This window comes from Saccoglossus kowalevskii, chromosome 7 (assembly GCF_978046115.1).
Source record: "Saccoglossus kowalevskii chromosome 7, keSacKowa6.1, whole genome shotgun sequence".
Lineage (NCBI taxonomy): Eukaryota > Metazoa > Hemichordata > Enteropneusta > Harrimaniidae > Saccoglossus > Saccoglossus kowalevskii.
The window spans coordinates 26,493,494-26,511,387 of NC_140647.1; the positions used below are offsets into that span (position 1 = coordinate 26,493,494).

The 17,894-nt window shown below is 33.6% G+C and overlaps 1 protein-coding gene across 3 annotated transcripts in view; it reads left to right on the forward strand.

Annotated features, from left to right (window-relative positions):
• Positions 1-150: 150 nt before the first annotated feature.
• LOC100373898 (kinesin-like protein KIF27) overlaps positions 151-17,894 on the forward strand; it is a 33,324-nt gene continuing 15,580 nt past the window's right edge. For 2 of the 3 annotated variants that reach the window (XM_078006150.2, XM_085501381.1), the window contains exons 1-16: positions 151-254; positions 1,460-1,563; positions 3,245-3,382; positions 6,097-6,183; positions 6,497-6,604; positions 7,504-7,636; positions 8,029-8,175; positions 9,052-9,243; positions 9,750-9,823; positions 10,784-10,933; positions 11,421-11,564; positions 12,302-12,354; positions 13,580-13,799; positions 14,409-14,495; positions 15,227-15,367; positions 15,849-16,019. In XM_078006150.2, coding sequence (XP_077862276.2) covers positions 1,531-1,563; positions 3,245-3,382; positions 6,097-6,183; positions 6,497-6,604; positions 7,504-7,636; positions 8,029-8,175; positions 9,052-9,243; positions 9,750-9,823; positions 10,784-10,933; positions 11,421-11,564; positions 12,302-12,354; positions 13,580-13,799; positions 14,409-14,495; positions 15,227-15,367; positions 15,849-16,019 — 1,878 coding nt within the window. In that variant the 5' untranslated portion in view covers positions 151-254; positions 1,460-1,530. The remainder of the gene's footprint in view (positions 255-1,459; positions 1,564-3,244; positions 3,383-6,096; positions 6,184-6,496; positions 6,605-7,503; positions 7,637-8,028; positions 8,176-9,051; positions 9,244-9,749; positions 9,824-10,783; positions 10,934-11,420; positions 11,565-12,301; positions 12,355-13,579; positions 13,800-14,408; positions 14,496-15,226; positions 15,368-15,848; positions 16,020-17,894) is intronic. The other variant, XM_085501382.1, reaches the window with a different exon arrangement.

Below are 17,894 nucleotides of genomic sequence, written 5' to 3' on the forward strand. Positions count from 1 at the left end.
ATCTTATTTGAATATTTAACCAAATATTTAGTAAAATATATTTTGCTATGAAAGTAGTTAAATACGTTAATTAGAAAGATGAGTTCATTTTTATATTTGATTTGAATAGATAGGCTGGTAATTACAGAAATACTTACATAGTTTGTACACAAGAAAGGTTCAGGGGTCCGAACTTGAACATTTGCTGTTGAGAGGTTCAAATCTTACGAGTCAGAAACTTGATCCATCAGCGATATTGATGGTATTTATAACTGGTAAGTATGAGCATTTGGCTTAACTTTGGACTTCAGAATAAAATCATAGAAATGATCCAGTGCATGACAGTCATGCCATGTAGCGGTCGATCACAACATGACTGGTCATGTTGCTGCTCTCTGACATTTGTACAAAGAATTGGCAAAGAATTGACATTTCGTATTATTATTTATCTTATGGCGGTTTGCTCGATAAATTTGAAAAAGGTACTTTGCATTGGCACCAGTAAGAATGATTGTCTGAAAAAATTCCATAATGCATAAAATGGACTTTGAGGCTAAGCTCAAAATTACAAAAAACAAATCTAGCTCGGCTGTCACGAACATTTACAATGTAGGTGATCATGCACATCTCTGGTCCCTCAGGTAGCCCAGCTGGGCAATTTCATTTTTTCATGGTAATTCTTTGTTCAATACGAAATCACAAATTATCACAACTGGTCCTATTATCATGATGTGCACTAATGTACGTTGTAGAACCCTCGCTTTGAAACAATCCCCACAAAAATATAAGAAGAATTGCACTTGTGTGAGGGATTCTACATGTCAGGGTTGCATCACGGTTGCTAGTAACCGTGGTTGCATAGAACAGGTCAGATCAAAAACTGCCTTTTCATTGGTTGGCTGCTTACAATCACACTTCTGCATACACGAAAATGTATTGATAACTACATATTACTATAAACGCAACTATATATCTTAAATTTTATAACTAACAGAGACAGTGCCATGCATGACTTGTTATGTCATGATATATATAAGATCAAGTATCTTGAATTTATTTTTACAAAATGACCAAGATTAGCCAATTGTGATGAATACAATCATGGTCACAACAAATGTTATAAACCACTTGTATCACTTGGTTAAGATTTCTTTTGTTCAAAGAATTAAAGTATACATTTTTACTCCACAAAAACATGTTTTTCTTCACATTTAACATTTGTTCAGCACAAAGGTGTTCCTAAAATGCTACTTTGCTGTGTTAATTATTCACTTTTAATGAATAAACTTGTAATAAATATCCTCCCAAAAAAATTATTTGAAAAAGTTTTAGGAAAGAATGGTTTTAGTCCTTCACTGATGGCACTGTTCATATCCTGTAATGACTTTTTCATTTCAAAATACTGTTGCAATGTTTAAAACAGTTGCTGTATAAAGAAAAATAATTAAAGAATGTTGTGTATCCCTTTTTATACTATCAGGGGACAGACTCTTCTTGTAACCACAATGAAAATATTTGGTTCAACTATATGTGAATAAATTTGGGATCATTATGCAAGAGGTGCCAGTGAAAGTAGTAGTTCGGGTAAGTGTTCATTTATTTATAGAAGTGATTGAGTTAATAGATATACTGGACTAGACTAACTTTTTTAGCTCCGCTGTCGACTTTGTCGAGCGGAGCTTATCATATGAGTGATTGTCCGTCGTCGTCGTTGTCCGTCGTCCGTGTCAATGTTTTACTTTTTCGACTTCTTCTTGAAAACTACAAGCCTGAATGCTTTGATACTTGGTGTATATGTACCTTGGGTAGACCTCTCTCAGATTTGTTCATTTCATGATGATATCTTCAATTCTCTAATTTTGGTGAATATTTTTGTCATTTTTAGTAAAAAGTGATATTTTCGACTTCTTGTTGAAAACCGCAAGTGCAATTGCTTTGATATTACATATATAGGTACTACATGTGGACCTCTCTCAGATTTGTTCATTTTGTAATGATATCTTTAATTCTCTAATTTTGGCGAATATTTTTGTCATTTTTGGTAAAAAGTGATATTTTCGACTTCTTGTTGAAAACCGCAAGTCCAATTGCTTTGATATTACATATATAGGTACTACATGTGGACCTCTCTCAGATTTGTTCATTTTGTAATGATATCTTTAATTCTCTAATTTTGGCGAATATTTTTGTCATTTTTGGTAAAAAGTGATATTTTCGACTTCTTGTTGAAAACCGCAAGTCCAATTGCTTTGATATTACATATATAGGTACTACATGTGGACCTCTCTCAGATTTGTTCATTTTGTAATGATATCTTTATTAATTCTCTAATTTTGGTGAATATTTTTGTAATTTTTGGTAAAAAGTGATATTTTCGACTTCTTGTTGAATACCGCAAGTCCAATTGCTTTGATATTACATATATAGGTACTACATGTGGACCTCTCTCAGATTTGTTCATTTTGTAATGATATCTTTAATTCTCTAATTTTGGTGAATATTTTTGTAATTTTTGGTAAAAAGTGATATTTTCGACTTGTTGAAAACCGCAAGTCCAATTGCTTTGATATTACATATATAGGTACTACATGTGGACCTCTCTCAGATTTGTTCATTTCATAATGATATCTTCTGTTCTTTAATTGCCATGTGCATTGCTAACAGCGGAGCTATCTCAGCCGACAGGCTGCTTGTTTAAATAAACTAATCATGAAAACTGATACCTGTATCTCTCTAGCATGGTTTGTTTTGACTTTGGAACTTTCAAATCTCAACACGATTGAGTTAATAGATATAATGGACTAGACTAACTTTTTTTAAATAAACTAATCATGAAAACTGATACCTGTATCTCTCTAGCATGGTTTGTTTTGACTTTGGAACTTTCAAATCTCAACATGGCTCCTGCATGCAACTATTTTTACCAAGGGTGTTGGGTGGTGTCTCTGGGATGCTTTTCTTTTTTTTTTTTGGTAAAATTGCAAAGACTGTATCGTGACTTTCATCACCATTGGCAGCAAGTTGGGTATAATCCACACTGAAACTAGCTCTGATTTCAGTCACAGTCCCTCTAGTTCAGTCAATCAACATTTTTTGTGTTGATTGCATTGCTTCTTTCCCTAGCCATGGTAAAAAAAGACTAAAAAAAAACACCTCATTTTCAAATCCCAATGATATGAGAAATAATTTTTTGTGTGGAATTATTACATAATGATAGACACAGTTAATATATAATAGTTTTATTACTTGCTTTGATGTGTTTTAGGTAAGACCTTTAGTCCCGAAAGAGAAACTACACAACCACCAAGTGTGTGTCAAAGTATTATCAAGCAGTAATCAAATCATCATTGGCAAAGACAGAGTGTTCACATTTGATAATGTATTATCTGCCAAGTCAACACAGGTATTGTTCTCTCCAACTGAAATGTCTTAGCATGGTGGCTAATTTGCATATGTATGTAATTTGCGGTATGTATGTAATTTTCAGTATGTAACAATAAAAATAACATTAAGGGAAATCAGTGAAAACTCTATTTGTGCACTCAAATTTAAATATTCATTTATTTTACAGTGAAATTAAGTATCTGTATTCAGATTTGTGCTTTGGTTAATATATATAAATACATAATGTGCATTTTAGGTATATTGAGATTTAGAATTTTTGAATGTTGTGTACAAAGCACACAATGGGAGTCTTTTGTGGTTACCCTGTCTGTGTGTGTACAATGTATGTCTGTGTCTGTGCTCTTAGATATTGTGCAAATATGATTAGTTTTTGTCAAAAATCAGTGCAAGTTAATTACCTAATTTGCATAATAATTATTTCGAATCTTGGTATTCTTGATAAGACAATGAGAAAATCTAATTATTTTTTGGGTCTAAATACATCTAATTGATTATCTAATTATTATTAGCCAATCTCAAACAATCAGATTTAAATTGAATTTCTGGTAGAGGTGTTGGTAGATATATACCGGATTCAGCTGATACCCCGCCCATCCTAAACCCCGCCCATGGGCTATGTTTCAAATAGTGGGCGATGTTTTGGTCCACACATTGCCTGACTGAACCAACAAACATTTTTACAGACCCCAATTTTCCCGTCCGACATCTTGTATCGAGCACGCTATTTGACGCTAAAATGACGCTAAAATAATTCACTGTGAAGTTGAAAAGCATTAAAACTTCAATAAAACCAATGCTGTATATGAATTGTTGTTGCGTATTATGACTCGTTAAAATACATTTCACTTACGTTTATAAGACTCGAATAAAGTCTACGCTTGAAAAGAATGTTATTTACGAAGTTTAGAATATCCAAGCTTTCCTGATTCGAACCTCTTGATTGTTATCAGCAATGTTTAATCTTTGTCTGTATCGCATTCCAGACAAAAGTCGGCAAACAAGAAATGGGCGAACTAAAATGTCTCCTGCGTTTCACATGCGACATGATTATTAAAACACTGAGTTAAGCAGTCATGTACGTTCTATAAATCCAACCTTGTACACATAATCTTGTACTGACGTGTTTTTTGTCCAAAAAAGACGTTTCCTTTCAGTTAACCCCCAGTTAACTCTTCGCGTTCATGGTACATGTATTTGTGAGAGTTGAAAGATTTTTTGAACACATGACAAGTAACTATATTGATTTGCGTCAAGCTGGGTGGCTCGAATTTAAATATCAGTGCGTGAACTTATGAGGTCATTGCCCAATACCGCACGTGGTTATTAGAGTTCAGTCGAAATGTATGTGAATATTGCGATCAAAGTGCGCTGTCCAGAGTTTATTATATTATAGTAAAATTTAACTTGACACATGGTATGGTTTATATTACATGTTCACTTCATTTCGAATAAAAAAATCACCATTGGAACATCGATGAATCACAAGTATTTAAAATATTTTCTCGTCTTTCTGTAGATACCCGACTACTATCATTTTTAATGATTTAAATGCGCCCATGTTTATGTTTGCGTAATTATTGCGAATGCAACGCATTATCAAGTCGGTAATATTGAAATATTCACAGACCCAATACCCCGGGTCAGCATCCTAACAATAGAGTTTGCGTAATTATCATGAAAGCAATACATTACAAAGTTGAAATATTCAGAGCTGGTACAATATTGTAAACAAATCTGCGTAATTAGAAAAGCAGTGCACTAAGTAAACGACGTTGATATATTCAAAGCCAGTACAGAGTTGCATACAAGTTGCGTAATTACAGTACCGTCAGATATAATAACAATTTTACTAGATCGACGCGTGGACCACAAAAGAAAAAGGTTGCTAAGGTAACGCGCCAGTTCAGTGCGTGACTTGGGGTCAAACTTCGGTCAGCACACACTTGATGCTAGCATCGCCGCGCAGCAAGTTTCGCAAAGTACTTGAAGTTCAATTGCGTTCCAAAATGATGTCGCTGATCACCCAGTTGTCGCAGTGTGTGTTGTGTCATGTCCATGATGCACCCCATTTCGACTTTGACTTGCTTTTCCTTCTTAGTGCATGTTCTTGTTCACGTAAAATGCGACCTCTCACCAATGTATTAAAATACTTTGAATTTATACTTTGCATGATTATATTTGGTCAATTTTTTTCTGGACCATTTTTATCAACGCAGGGTTATTTTTCCAGACAAGATGGGCCTCGTAATATCTGCCAAAAGATTGCCCGGGCGATCTTTTGGTCCACATTTTTCTAAAAAAAATCAAATCCACCATAAGATCGCCCAGGGCGGGGTATCAGCCGAATCCGGTAATAAAAATCATTATACATGTAGTATTATAACTTTCAATAATGTTGTGCATCTTAAATAGAAAACAGATATTATTTGCCAAGCTTTTTGTTTGAAAGCCTAATTTTGTATACCTCCTATACTTTCAGCACACAGGAGTTCTTTCAAATTTTTCTTTGATTTCATGAAGTGAATTTTTTTTAATTTTTTTTCATTCTCCATTAATACATAAAAAGTGAAAAACTACAATTAATTTCCTAATTTTATTTTCTATACATATAGCGGATAGTTATTCAGTTGTTCCAGGTTTTTCTATAAATTATTTTGTATGTCATGCAGAAAATAAATTAATTTACAGTACTGTATTTGTTTAATCCTCCAGGATGAATCTTACAAGACATGTGTGGAACCATTGCTGCGCTCCTGTTTTGAAGGATATAATGCAACAGTTTTTGCATATGGCCAGACAGTGAGTAACTTTGATACTTATCAATCTTACTTCTGCTGTTATCCAGAATAGAAATTTTGTTTTTGTTATATTTTCAGCTTTTTGGGCTTTATATTTTCAATCATTTTCAACCTTTCTTGTTAATGAAAGAAAGTTATTGTGGATACCACATACCCCGGTATGTCGTTGTTGTTGTTGTTGTTGTCATTGTTAATGATGTGTGTGCTTGGTAACTAAAATAAATTATTTCTCATCTTTTTTGGTTGTCTTTTTGATTACTTGGTTATACTTACAATGTGTCAGGTCTTAATGTATAATATATTTTATTTTCCAGGGATCTGGTAAAACATACACCATCACTGGAAGTAACTCTATTGACATTCAGGAGGAAGAAATAGGAATTGTTCCAAGAGCCCTGAAGCAAATGTATGAAATGATAGAGGTGAGACTGATGACTGGTGCTCGGTTCAAATTTCCATCGAAGAGCACAAATACTTCATTTGTACCATGGCTCTCTTGAATTGACCAATTTGATCAAAGTATCGACAGCTTTAAATACAAATTGACTACTAATTAAGCTAAATATGCTGAATTTGTGACAGTCACAGTACAAAATAGTTAGATTATAGGTATTTCGTTTTCTTATCTATTTCTCAGTAGTAACTTGAACCGAGTTTGTTTAAAGTGGAAATGATGACTTTAAAGGACATAATTTGCCATATTTTTTGTCTGTAATTTTTAACTCAATTGAATAACACAGAATCACTGAAATTGATGATAATAACGTGCTGGAAACACTGTTTACGTATGTGTAATATGACAATCCTTACATTTTACCTTGTATGTATTTATTTGATACCACCTAGGTCATTTTGACTTAGTAGTTAGTTGTTAACCTTTTCACCACTGGTTCTGACTTATCATCACAAATTCACAAAATAGTCCCAGTTTTAATCTGCACTTTCCTTCAAAAGATTTGGACAAAAATAGCCACATTTTTTGAGTAAAAACTGAAAATTAACTACAATTTTGTCTGTTGGCTACAAAATTAGGGTTCATTTTTAGAAATATTGAAGAATATACAAGAAAAAAGGTGCAGACATATTTGGGCGAAAAAGTCTGGTGGTGAAAAAGACAATATACATGTACAATAAAAAAACAAAAAAAACATGCCTATTCATTAATACATACTATGTAAGCATACTCATTTTCATTCAACGTTAAGTTTCATCATGAGTGTTTAATATGCAAGGAGCTTTCTGAGAATCTGTAATCATATATGAAGAATTAAAATGTATGACAAACTAAAAGCACCTCAACAACAAAATATTTGTTTTTTAGGAAAATCATAATAAGGATTTCACCATTAGAGTGTCATACATTGAAATATACAAAGAGGAGTTGAAGGATTTGTTAGACATAGAGACTAACAGTAAAGATCTGGCAATTCGTGAAGATGATAAAGGCAATACTGGTAAGAACATCTTCAGTAATGGATATCAACAAATTGGCATCTGTATATTTTCATCACATGGCAAACAGTATTACAGTATTTTTTTGTTTTGTTTCATGCTCGGATTGCTTTGTTGTCATATGAAAAACTCGACCAGGTGGAAAATTTACAGTGGTACATGATAGATTCACATGGTACAGTGGTACAACGTAGAACATTCTGTGATGTAGCTCCACCACCATAAATATGCAAATTATATCATTATGCAAACTAGCTTCTATGCTTGCCTCTACACTGCTTATTGGTTGACTTTCTTAACATTTAGGGAGGGACAAATAAGAAGCACTGTGTATCATTTTCGGAAATTATTAGCAATTACTAGTTGGTCATTGATTTCTTCTTTTATTCCATAGTATTAGTTGGAATCAAGGAAGTTGAGTGTGATTCCGTGGATGAAGTTATGAATTGTTTAGATACTGGATCAGCTAATAGACATACTGGCACTACTAATATGAATGAACACTCCAGTAGATCACATAGTGTCTTTACTGTCATGATTGGTAAGTTTTTTATCTTATCTCACATCAAATTTCTGGTCATTATGCATTGTCACAGCTTTTTTTTTTTTTTACAATTTATCAGAATTTTTTATCAAACTGAAGAATAATTTTCATTACAGCACAATGTGTGCCTGCATCAGTTTTTGAGGAAACAGAAACTTTTTTTCTGGATCTGAAAAAATTATTACCAATATTGCTTCTGTTTTTCGTTTTGAATGAAAAAAACTGTTGTATAGTACCATACTCATCCGACTCAGTGCCCAGGGTACTCAGCTCTGAAAATCATGTGTTTTAGGGGGTTTGCACTTACACGATCTCCCCCTTGAAAATATGAGTGCAGTTCACCATGTGACAGATTGAAGGAAAGATTACATTTTTGGGGGAAAATAAAATTGTGAAATAAGTTGTGTCATCATTGATTTAAACAACATTTTTACAATGAAGAAACAGAAATGGTCAAAAAAATACATACTTTGAAAACTGTACATGTAACTGAAATTTAATTTTATGAAGGCATAAATATTTTTTATGGAAATTTGTAAAATGTTTATAAAACATTTACACTTGTGTTTCATTCGAATCCAGAGACGAAGCTTTCATTAGCTATAGAAGCCATTTTGGGAAACCCTATACCCATAATTCTTTGCAGGTTTCCTCCAATCATTGGCCATACACATGAAAGATATTGTATACCCATTGTGATTGGTCAAGTTGTTTTCAACTGTCATTTAAAATTTATGAAAATGTTTATAAATATTTTATAAATACATTGATGCTTTCATGAAAATAACTGTATGTTCCTCAGGTTACATTTTAAAAATAAATTTAAGAAATTAATAATATTTTTGTTGTTGAATATAAAACTTGACTGAACAGAACAAAGATGGCAAGGCAGCACAAGCTGTGTTCCACCCAAGACTGAGGAAGAAGAGATTGAAGATGTAGATACTGACTCTGAGGAGGAGAATACAACAACCACTCACTTTATGAGCGCTAAATTTCATTTTGTTGATCTTGCTGGATCTGAACGAGCGCATCGAACTGGAAATATTGGTGAGCGATTCAAAGGCAAGTATTATTTAGTCAATATGTAGCATGTACAATGACAGAAGGGGTCAAATGTAGCATTTAGAGGTCATGGTCATGGTTTTGCCAGAATCACTTTTGGATCCTAAATGCCACACATTCTGGTATTATAGAAGTATTATACAGCAGTTTGTACCAAGTTTAACTATATTTAAACATCAGTGACATCTTCATGCATTTTTTGGAGGGGGGGATTGATAAAATATCATTGATAGATAATTGGTACCTCCAGAAAGTACCAGGATGCATGACCTGAACATTGTTGTTACACAGGTTTCTTATTGCATTTTATTTAGCTGACATTTTATATTACTTGTGTAAAAAGATGAGAAACTGTAATATGACCAGACTGACATTATCAGAATCCTTTCGCAGAGCATACTATTGAGGCTTTTTGTTTTGCCCTGTTTCTTTTTTTTCTGGTTTGGTCTTAGAGTTTTCAATGGATTTTCAATTATTCAAATTAATATTCTCAATTCTTTCTTCAGAGTCCATCCATATCAATTCAGGACTGCTTGCCTTGGGAAATGTCATCAGTGCTTTGGGAGATACTAAAAAAAAGGTTAGTCATGATCTTGACTAAATTTGTAGAAAGACAGATGTCTTTGACATTCCACTGCTTCTGATCGTGTGGTGATTAGACACAGTCCATGTATCAAAACACCTATATGTTTATATCCAGAGAATATGTGTAGATGCCCTTAATTGAGATATTGGGATTAAAATGATTGATATCATATTTGCTCTATTAGTAGCACATGTCTTTACGTAAATGACATAATGATGGATGCGAGAAACATTGTGTGCGATTATTCACTTGCTGTTTCAATGTAGCAATTATGTATATTAAATTGACTTGAAACTTGGAGTGTCTTAGCTCCAACTGGTAAATGGCCGGTATCTATGGTCAAAATAAGTCATTGTTTCAATGAATGCAATTTTTAGTTGATGTGTGCTTTTAATTAATAGAGATGCGTTATCTTATCTTGCATCATATTTCTGGTCATTATGCATTGTCACAGCTTGTTTTGTTTTTTTACAATTTATCAGAATTTTTTTATCAAAATGAAGAATAATTTTCATTACAGCACAATGTGTGCCTGCATCTGTTTTGGGGGAAACAGAAACATGTTTTTTTTTTTCTGAGTCTAAAAGAATTATTACCAATATGGCTTCTGTTTTTTGTTTTTAATGAAAAAAAAACTGTTGTATAGTACCATACTCATCCGACTCATGCCCAGGGTACTCAGCTCTGAAAATCATGTGTTTTAGGGGTTTGCACTTACCCGAGCTGCCCCTTGAAAAAATGAGTGCAAATATTGATTTCAGTTCACCTTTTTGAGGAAAATCAAATTGTGAAATAAGTTGCGTCATCATTGATTTCTACAACACTTTAACAATAAAGAAACAGAAATGGTCAAAACAAAATTCATACTGTAATAGAGCAAATATAATATTCAGTTTATTATTATGTTATAAATCAAACGTAGGTCCTAACACAAATATTTTTCATTTTTATTAGATATCGCATATTCCATATAGAGACTCAAAGATTACCAGAATACTTAAAGATTCCCTTGGTGGTAATGCCAATACTGTTATGATTGCTTGTATTAGTCCATCCACAGTGAGTTTTGATGAAACACTTAATGCGCTTAAGTATGCTAATCGGGTAGGTGCATTTCTTATCATCTTCTTATAGACAGGTTTTGGGTGCTCTGGGTGATACCAGTGTTGGATTGAAACATGTTGATCTGTTATTATAGTTGCCCATGTTGAAAAATGTTTGTAAAATATGATAGCATCTCACTAAGGCAACTAAGGTTAAGTTTTTTGAGATGAATACAGTTATGGGAACCCATTAACTTGTGGAATACTGACGCAACTGAATGACCAATAATAAAATAACCTTGCTTTTCTATCATGGAATTCATGGTAGCCACTCTAATAAAAAATCTTCTAACTTGTGACTTTTATGTATCCACTGAACCAGCACCAAATAACAGTAATTACCCAAATGAACAGCATTTATTGAGAAACTCTTTTTTCTTTCCCAATGCCTGATTAATTAAACATTTGTTGTTCTTTGCCAGAAATGTTCATAAACATGCAGTCACCTCTTGCCAATCCGTCAATTGCTTACTTTTTCTTATTCACAGGCTCGTAACATCAAAAACATGCCTATTGTGAATCGTGACAAACAATCTATCAAGTTTGAAGCAATGCAAAGTGAAATACAAGCTTTACGAGAACAGTTACAACGACAGAAAAGTGCTGGTTACTCAGAATGGCAATCCGAACATGTAAGTGAGCTTCAAATAATTGTCACATGTGTATGTAATATAAACTACATTACAGAGTAACTAATATTAACAATGATTGAAATGTTCATCTTCATTGTCATCTGCTTATTCATTTAGCTACATATGTTGATATCAATTCGTGTTCATGATACTTTGAATTTTTTACCTTATTTGTGTGAAATACTGCCATGACACCAGCTTTACTATATTTTAGGACACTCAGCATCATATCTAATTCATGTGTTTCTAAAATGTAAATAAATAAATTTCTATTTAATGTGATTTATTTCATCCACTCTAGCCACAACTGTTGACTTTAATACTACATTAAGTCCTGTTCAGCTTCTAGGCCTATGTTCAAATATTAGATTATTTTATACTGTATCATGAGAATCCTGCAGACTCCTTACACTTATAGGACAAATATTTCCTGGAGTGTGACCTCGTAGTGTTTGGCTTTAACTTCAATACATACAGTGGAACAGTCATTTGTATTTGTGACAAATATTAATATTGTGGAATTTAACAGCATTAGTTTATAACCAGCTTTTCGATAACTGAGGATTTTCAATCCTTGCAGGCCAATTAAGCAATAGGTAATTTCAAACATCAAAAACTGTTCTATTTCATAGTCATTTGTCAAAGACAGACAATAAAGTTAATGAACCCAAATTTCAACGTTTCTAAAATGTCCTGACTGTTACATGAAGTCTCTCATTATGTTTTTACAATGACAGGGTGGAGAAGATGTAGCCCTGCAGATACAGGCATTAGAAGAACAGATTATTAAGTAAGTCAGTTCACAGCTGTGTTCAGAATCCTATTGAAATGTCTATTCTAAACTATGAATCTGATATTAGCATTATGATGTGATGTACTGTGGTAATGAAACGTGCTGTGATGAAATGTGGTTGGTGTAATGTAATGTACTGTACTGTGAGGTAATACACGTATATATAATGATGAAATGTAATTTAGTTATTAATGTACTTTGGTGTAATATAATGTATCGTGGTGATGTAATGTACTATGGTGTATTGTAATATAATATATCGTGTCGATGTAAATGTAATGTACTATGGTGTACAGTAATATAATGTATCATGGTGATGTGATGTAATGTACTATGGTGTACAGTAATATAATGTATCATGGTGATGTGATGTAATGTACTATGGTGTATTGTAATATAATATATCGTGACGATGTAAATGTAATGTACTATGGTGTACAGTAATATAATGTATCATGGTGATGTGATGTAATGTACTATGGTGTACAGTAATATAATGTATCATGGTGATGTGTTGTAATGTACTATGGTGTATTGTAATATAATATATCGTGACGATGTAAATGTAATGTACTATGGTGTACAGTAATATAATGTATCATGGTGATGTGATGTAATGTACTATGGTGTACAGTAATATAATGTATCATGGTGATGTGATGTAATGTACTATGGTGTATTGTAATATAATATATCGTGACGATGTAAATGTAATCATTACTATAATGCCAGAAATTCAGACGAAATTAACACACATCCATTTCATGCTTCTGTTCCACACACTAAAGTGAATATACCCATTTTTCTCAATGAAATTACGTTCTGCATTTAACACAGCATGAAATACATGTAGCTGCTTATTACTAAATATAACTCTCATTCCAGTACTAGTACTGGTAATCGTTTGACCAATTCGACCAATTCGAATGTGTTTTTGATATGGTGCTATTAGATTTTCTCTTCCATTGTGTTTTTTTTCAAGTATACTGAAGCAGGGAAACTAATTTAAACACAAAAACAAATAGGGAGCTAAACAAATGCTAATATTTCGATATGACAACAATTATGAAAACTATAGACCTTATAGATGTTTCATGTTGAAATACAGGACACTTTCCCACAATTTGGGGTACTCGTAGCATCAAATACATTGTGTGACGAGTAAGAAAATATTGTATACATTGTATATCTTATTGTAAAATCGCATTTTTTTGTACTGTAGATTGAAGACTGAGAATGCACATTACAAAATGTGTACAGAGGAAGCTTTCAAGTTACTTCTCAAATTACAAGACACTGATTCACTGACCAAGACCTTGTCAGTCGGTATTCAGCAGTGGTTGGATCTAGCAGAGGAAACAAAAAGTGACATCTTATCACCGAGGAAAAAAGATAATGGTGATGAAAACCTGGTACACAGACTGGAAAATGAACTGAAAAAGGTATGTATGCACATTGTGTATGTGGTTGAACTAGTGAAGATGTAAGCAAATCAGTGGTTCAAACATCAATTTTGGCTTCCAGCTTGCGAACTTAACAGCTGTTTATGTTCTGTTTGATACATACATCTAATATCTTCTGGTGGTGGTCGTCTTAGTGTGTCATGTGGATCCCATGTGATTTATTCAACACATGAAATTCGAACACAAACTGCAGTTTGTGTTCGAATTTCATGTGTTGAATGACCATCATTATTTAACTTACCATTTAAACTTGCTCTAGATATCTGAATATAACTTACATATTAATTATATACATTATATACAATCAAACCTGTGTATAGCCCTATAGACTAGTAGTCTTTATATGCAAGTTGATTAAATAACTCAACAATAAAAGTCTGGCTGTAAAAAAAAATTTAATATATAATTCATGGCATAATATAAAGATTGGACATAAAGCTGCTAGCACAGTTTATAGAAGCTGATTACTGCTGATTATTTTATTTATATAGTATATGTGTTTACCTAGTATTTAATCCACCTGCTTTGCGATAAGCCCTTGAGGGAAAGCTTGTAGTAGTTTTTGACCAAAGTGTTATTTTTTCATAGGCCATGGATGATCTTGCAAGTGATGAGGAAATATTTGCTGAGAAGACAAGAGAGAACAATGAAATGCAGGAAAAGATAGTAGAACTGGTAAGGGTACCGTAATTATATTTTATCTGACAGTTAAAGATCGATTACGAGGACGCTTAAAAAAATTAAAGCAATCTTGTTATGGAAACATCGAAAGAGGATATGAAGCTTGAGGTAATGTCCAGAAAACCAGTGGAGAACCCAAATAACATGATATACATTTGTAGGCCCTGTTAACGTTTTACATTGCTTTGCCAGTGATATATTGTAATTGAACTTCGTAGTAACATTGGAGGTTATTGATATGGTAATTATTTCTGTTGTAGTAATATACATATGCAAATTAAATAGTAGTAATATGCAAATTATCTATTTACTTGAACTTATGTTGGAATACTGGAAATACTTGTGTGGCGGACCATACGGCACTCTCACTGCAACACAGCCCTCGCACTGCAACACAGCCCGCACTATCCCGTAAAGTATGGCGAATGGCGTGTGGAAATAAAAATTATACAAATGGTTAGGGTTAGGTAAAGGATATCTTATGAGTGACTTGTATATGTTTATACTTGTAGTTATTGACTTAAAGTTACGATGTCTTATGCCTTTTTACAGCTTGTGCAATTTAAGATCATAAGCTTTGAAAACATTATTCTCTAAAACATGCTTGAATGCATTGATTCCTTAATCGCTACTACAGAGGGCAAGGTCACAATAATTTCACTATGTTTATAATCGTTGTGCAAGGTTACAATAATTTCACTATGTTTATAATCTTTGCCATGCAGGAAGCAACGAGTAGCGAGCATGTACAAATGCTGGAAGAGGCCCTGGAAAGACAAAAACAACAAGAACAACAAATGATTGAACAACAGCTAAAAATTGCTGAACTTCAGAAATATATTGATGACTTAGAAAACAAGAATAAGGTAATTACCGGTAGTTCATTCTCAGATTACGTTACTGAAAACGCAGGGATGATATGCTGCTATAATACAATATGTCTTGTTATGACATTCTGTGTATTGTGTTTCAGTCGATGAAATACAAAACAGTATGGCATGAATGACATTTTCAAAGTGTTTGATGTGATGTATTCACTGTTATTGCCTGAGTGAAATTGTTTCAAAGTCATAACATTTGTTGGTGATTGTAATGATTTGATGCTATGACGTTTAGTTTAGTTATTTGCATAATGATATTGATACATTGTCATGGAACATCTCATGAGTATTTAGACTCAGTTCCAGGCCTAGCAGTTGAGCAATAAACACCTTGGCTACAAGTGCTCCTCTCCAGTGCATTATTCTCCTCCTAGATTTGGTGAGCAATACTCACTTGGTTCACTCTACCTTGAGAAGTCTGTTCTCAGTTTACAGTGATATACTGTATCTGAATGTTTATTATCAGAATAAAGATATCAGTGGTGATAATGTTGAAACTGTGGAGGCCCCGGGAACTGGCGGTAGACGAGCCATGTCAGTGCCAGCTGTAATAGCAAGAAAAAGATACAAGTCAGCTGGATCTGAAGTCAGTCATGTTAGACCGCAATCAAGAAAGGTGCATACCAGTCCTGCCATGGTGAGTGGTTTGTTCCTCCTTTAACTAACACTTTTAGTTTTTTATGTCTTTAGGGTTTGACCATTAGAAATGAGAGGGGGGTAGTAGAACTTTCCAATTTTTTTTTCTTTTATTAATTCTTATTTCAATTTGCCGTCTGTGATGTCTCTAAAATTTTCTCAGAAATTCTGCAGCAGATATCAATGAAACTTGGCAGGTTGATGAACAAGTCTCTGCCGATTATGCACGTAATTTTTTTTTCCAGATCTGAAAATCCTAAGTGGGTCTTTTTCATGATTTTCATCCAAAACTACCTTTCCCTACTGCACTGAGAGAACAACTGAGTATGATCAGAATAAATAATTAGCTTAAATGGTAATGCTAGGGTTTTTAGTGATGTCATGACCTGGTCATGACCTTGATCTGAATCAGTGACAGATGGGTCATACCATTACCAATCTCAGTAGAAAATGTAGAGGGGTGTCATGGCTACATTTTGATGGGAATTATAGTGGTGATACTGAAATAAACCCAGGTCCTGGTAATATACAAAGACCTAAATTAACAAAGAAGTCAAGTTGTTATTAAAGGTACATCAAGGTTAACTCAGATTCATGAATGCAGTTTCTTGAGCATGTATGAGACATACATGTAGTTTGGTTGCACTTGTGAACTCTGAGATTTTGGACCCGGGTCAATGAAAGTTTTCAGTTATCAGATTAAGGGAAATCACTTTATGATGAGTTGTACCCACATAGAGTACATATTAATTCAATTGTTTGCAGATGTTCCATGTATTATTTTAACATGAGTATTTTATAATTAAATAACAGGGACTGTGACATTCATGTCTTGTTTAGTTTGAGCCAGAATTATTTTAAGGATGTTTTTTTCTTCTTCTTCTATTATCAAATTTGTGTGAGTTTTTGTAGATAAATATTATAGTTTTTCTTCTGTAATTTTTCCTGTAGACATGCCACTTTGATGATCAACCCCTAAAATCATACTTCTTTGCTATGCTTACCATAACCCAATATTACTTACTGCTCAGCTCATCTGTCCTTGTTAGCCTTTGAACAAAATCCTCTAAATCCTCTGTTGCCCATACCCAGCATGCTAAAAACCCCACAATACTCACGGCTCATCTCAGCTGTCCTAGCTAATCTTCAGATTAGATTATGCCAGGAACCCTGTTTAATCCCAAGGAAATAATAATAAAAACATAGATCACATATTTCTTACACAGCTCACCTTATATCTTTGGTTTATCTAATAAATGAAGTAAAATTAAAAACACTCTTCTCATGGATTTCTCTGTTGTTACTATTTGCATCCATGGGGGTTGTCACATTGTGGATGCACTATCCTTAATACAATGCCTACACGTACCACGCATTGTTATAGAGTTTACTCTATGATCTCTTCATTTCAGGAGAGCATTACATCTATTTCCTGAATGAAGATGACATTTCTCGGTAGAGTTCCTGAAACTAACAGGAACACATACTCCCGGGGTATCACTGTATGCGTTATACTGTGCTGATGTCATGTATATGATGTACAGTACAATTATACATCCTGCTCACAAACAGGGTTAATTATGCTTTGTATTTGCTCTATTAGTAGTGCATGCACTTGTGTAAATTCCAGGGAAATGTGATTTTTCTATCAGAGATGCACTTCTAATAGAACAAATACAGTATTTGAGAGTAACTCCTTGTTTCTATTTTCTGTAGACTTTCTTGACCACTTATGTTTTTCATAAGGAATTTATGTATTTAATATCTCCCCAACCACACAGCCTGCTGTAGCTACAACCTGTGGCCAGTATGTTCTTAATCAAGACTATCTCAATAGACATTCTGCTGTCCAATGTCTCCAGTCTGGTTCTCGGTC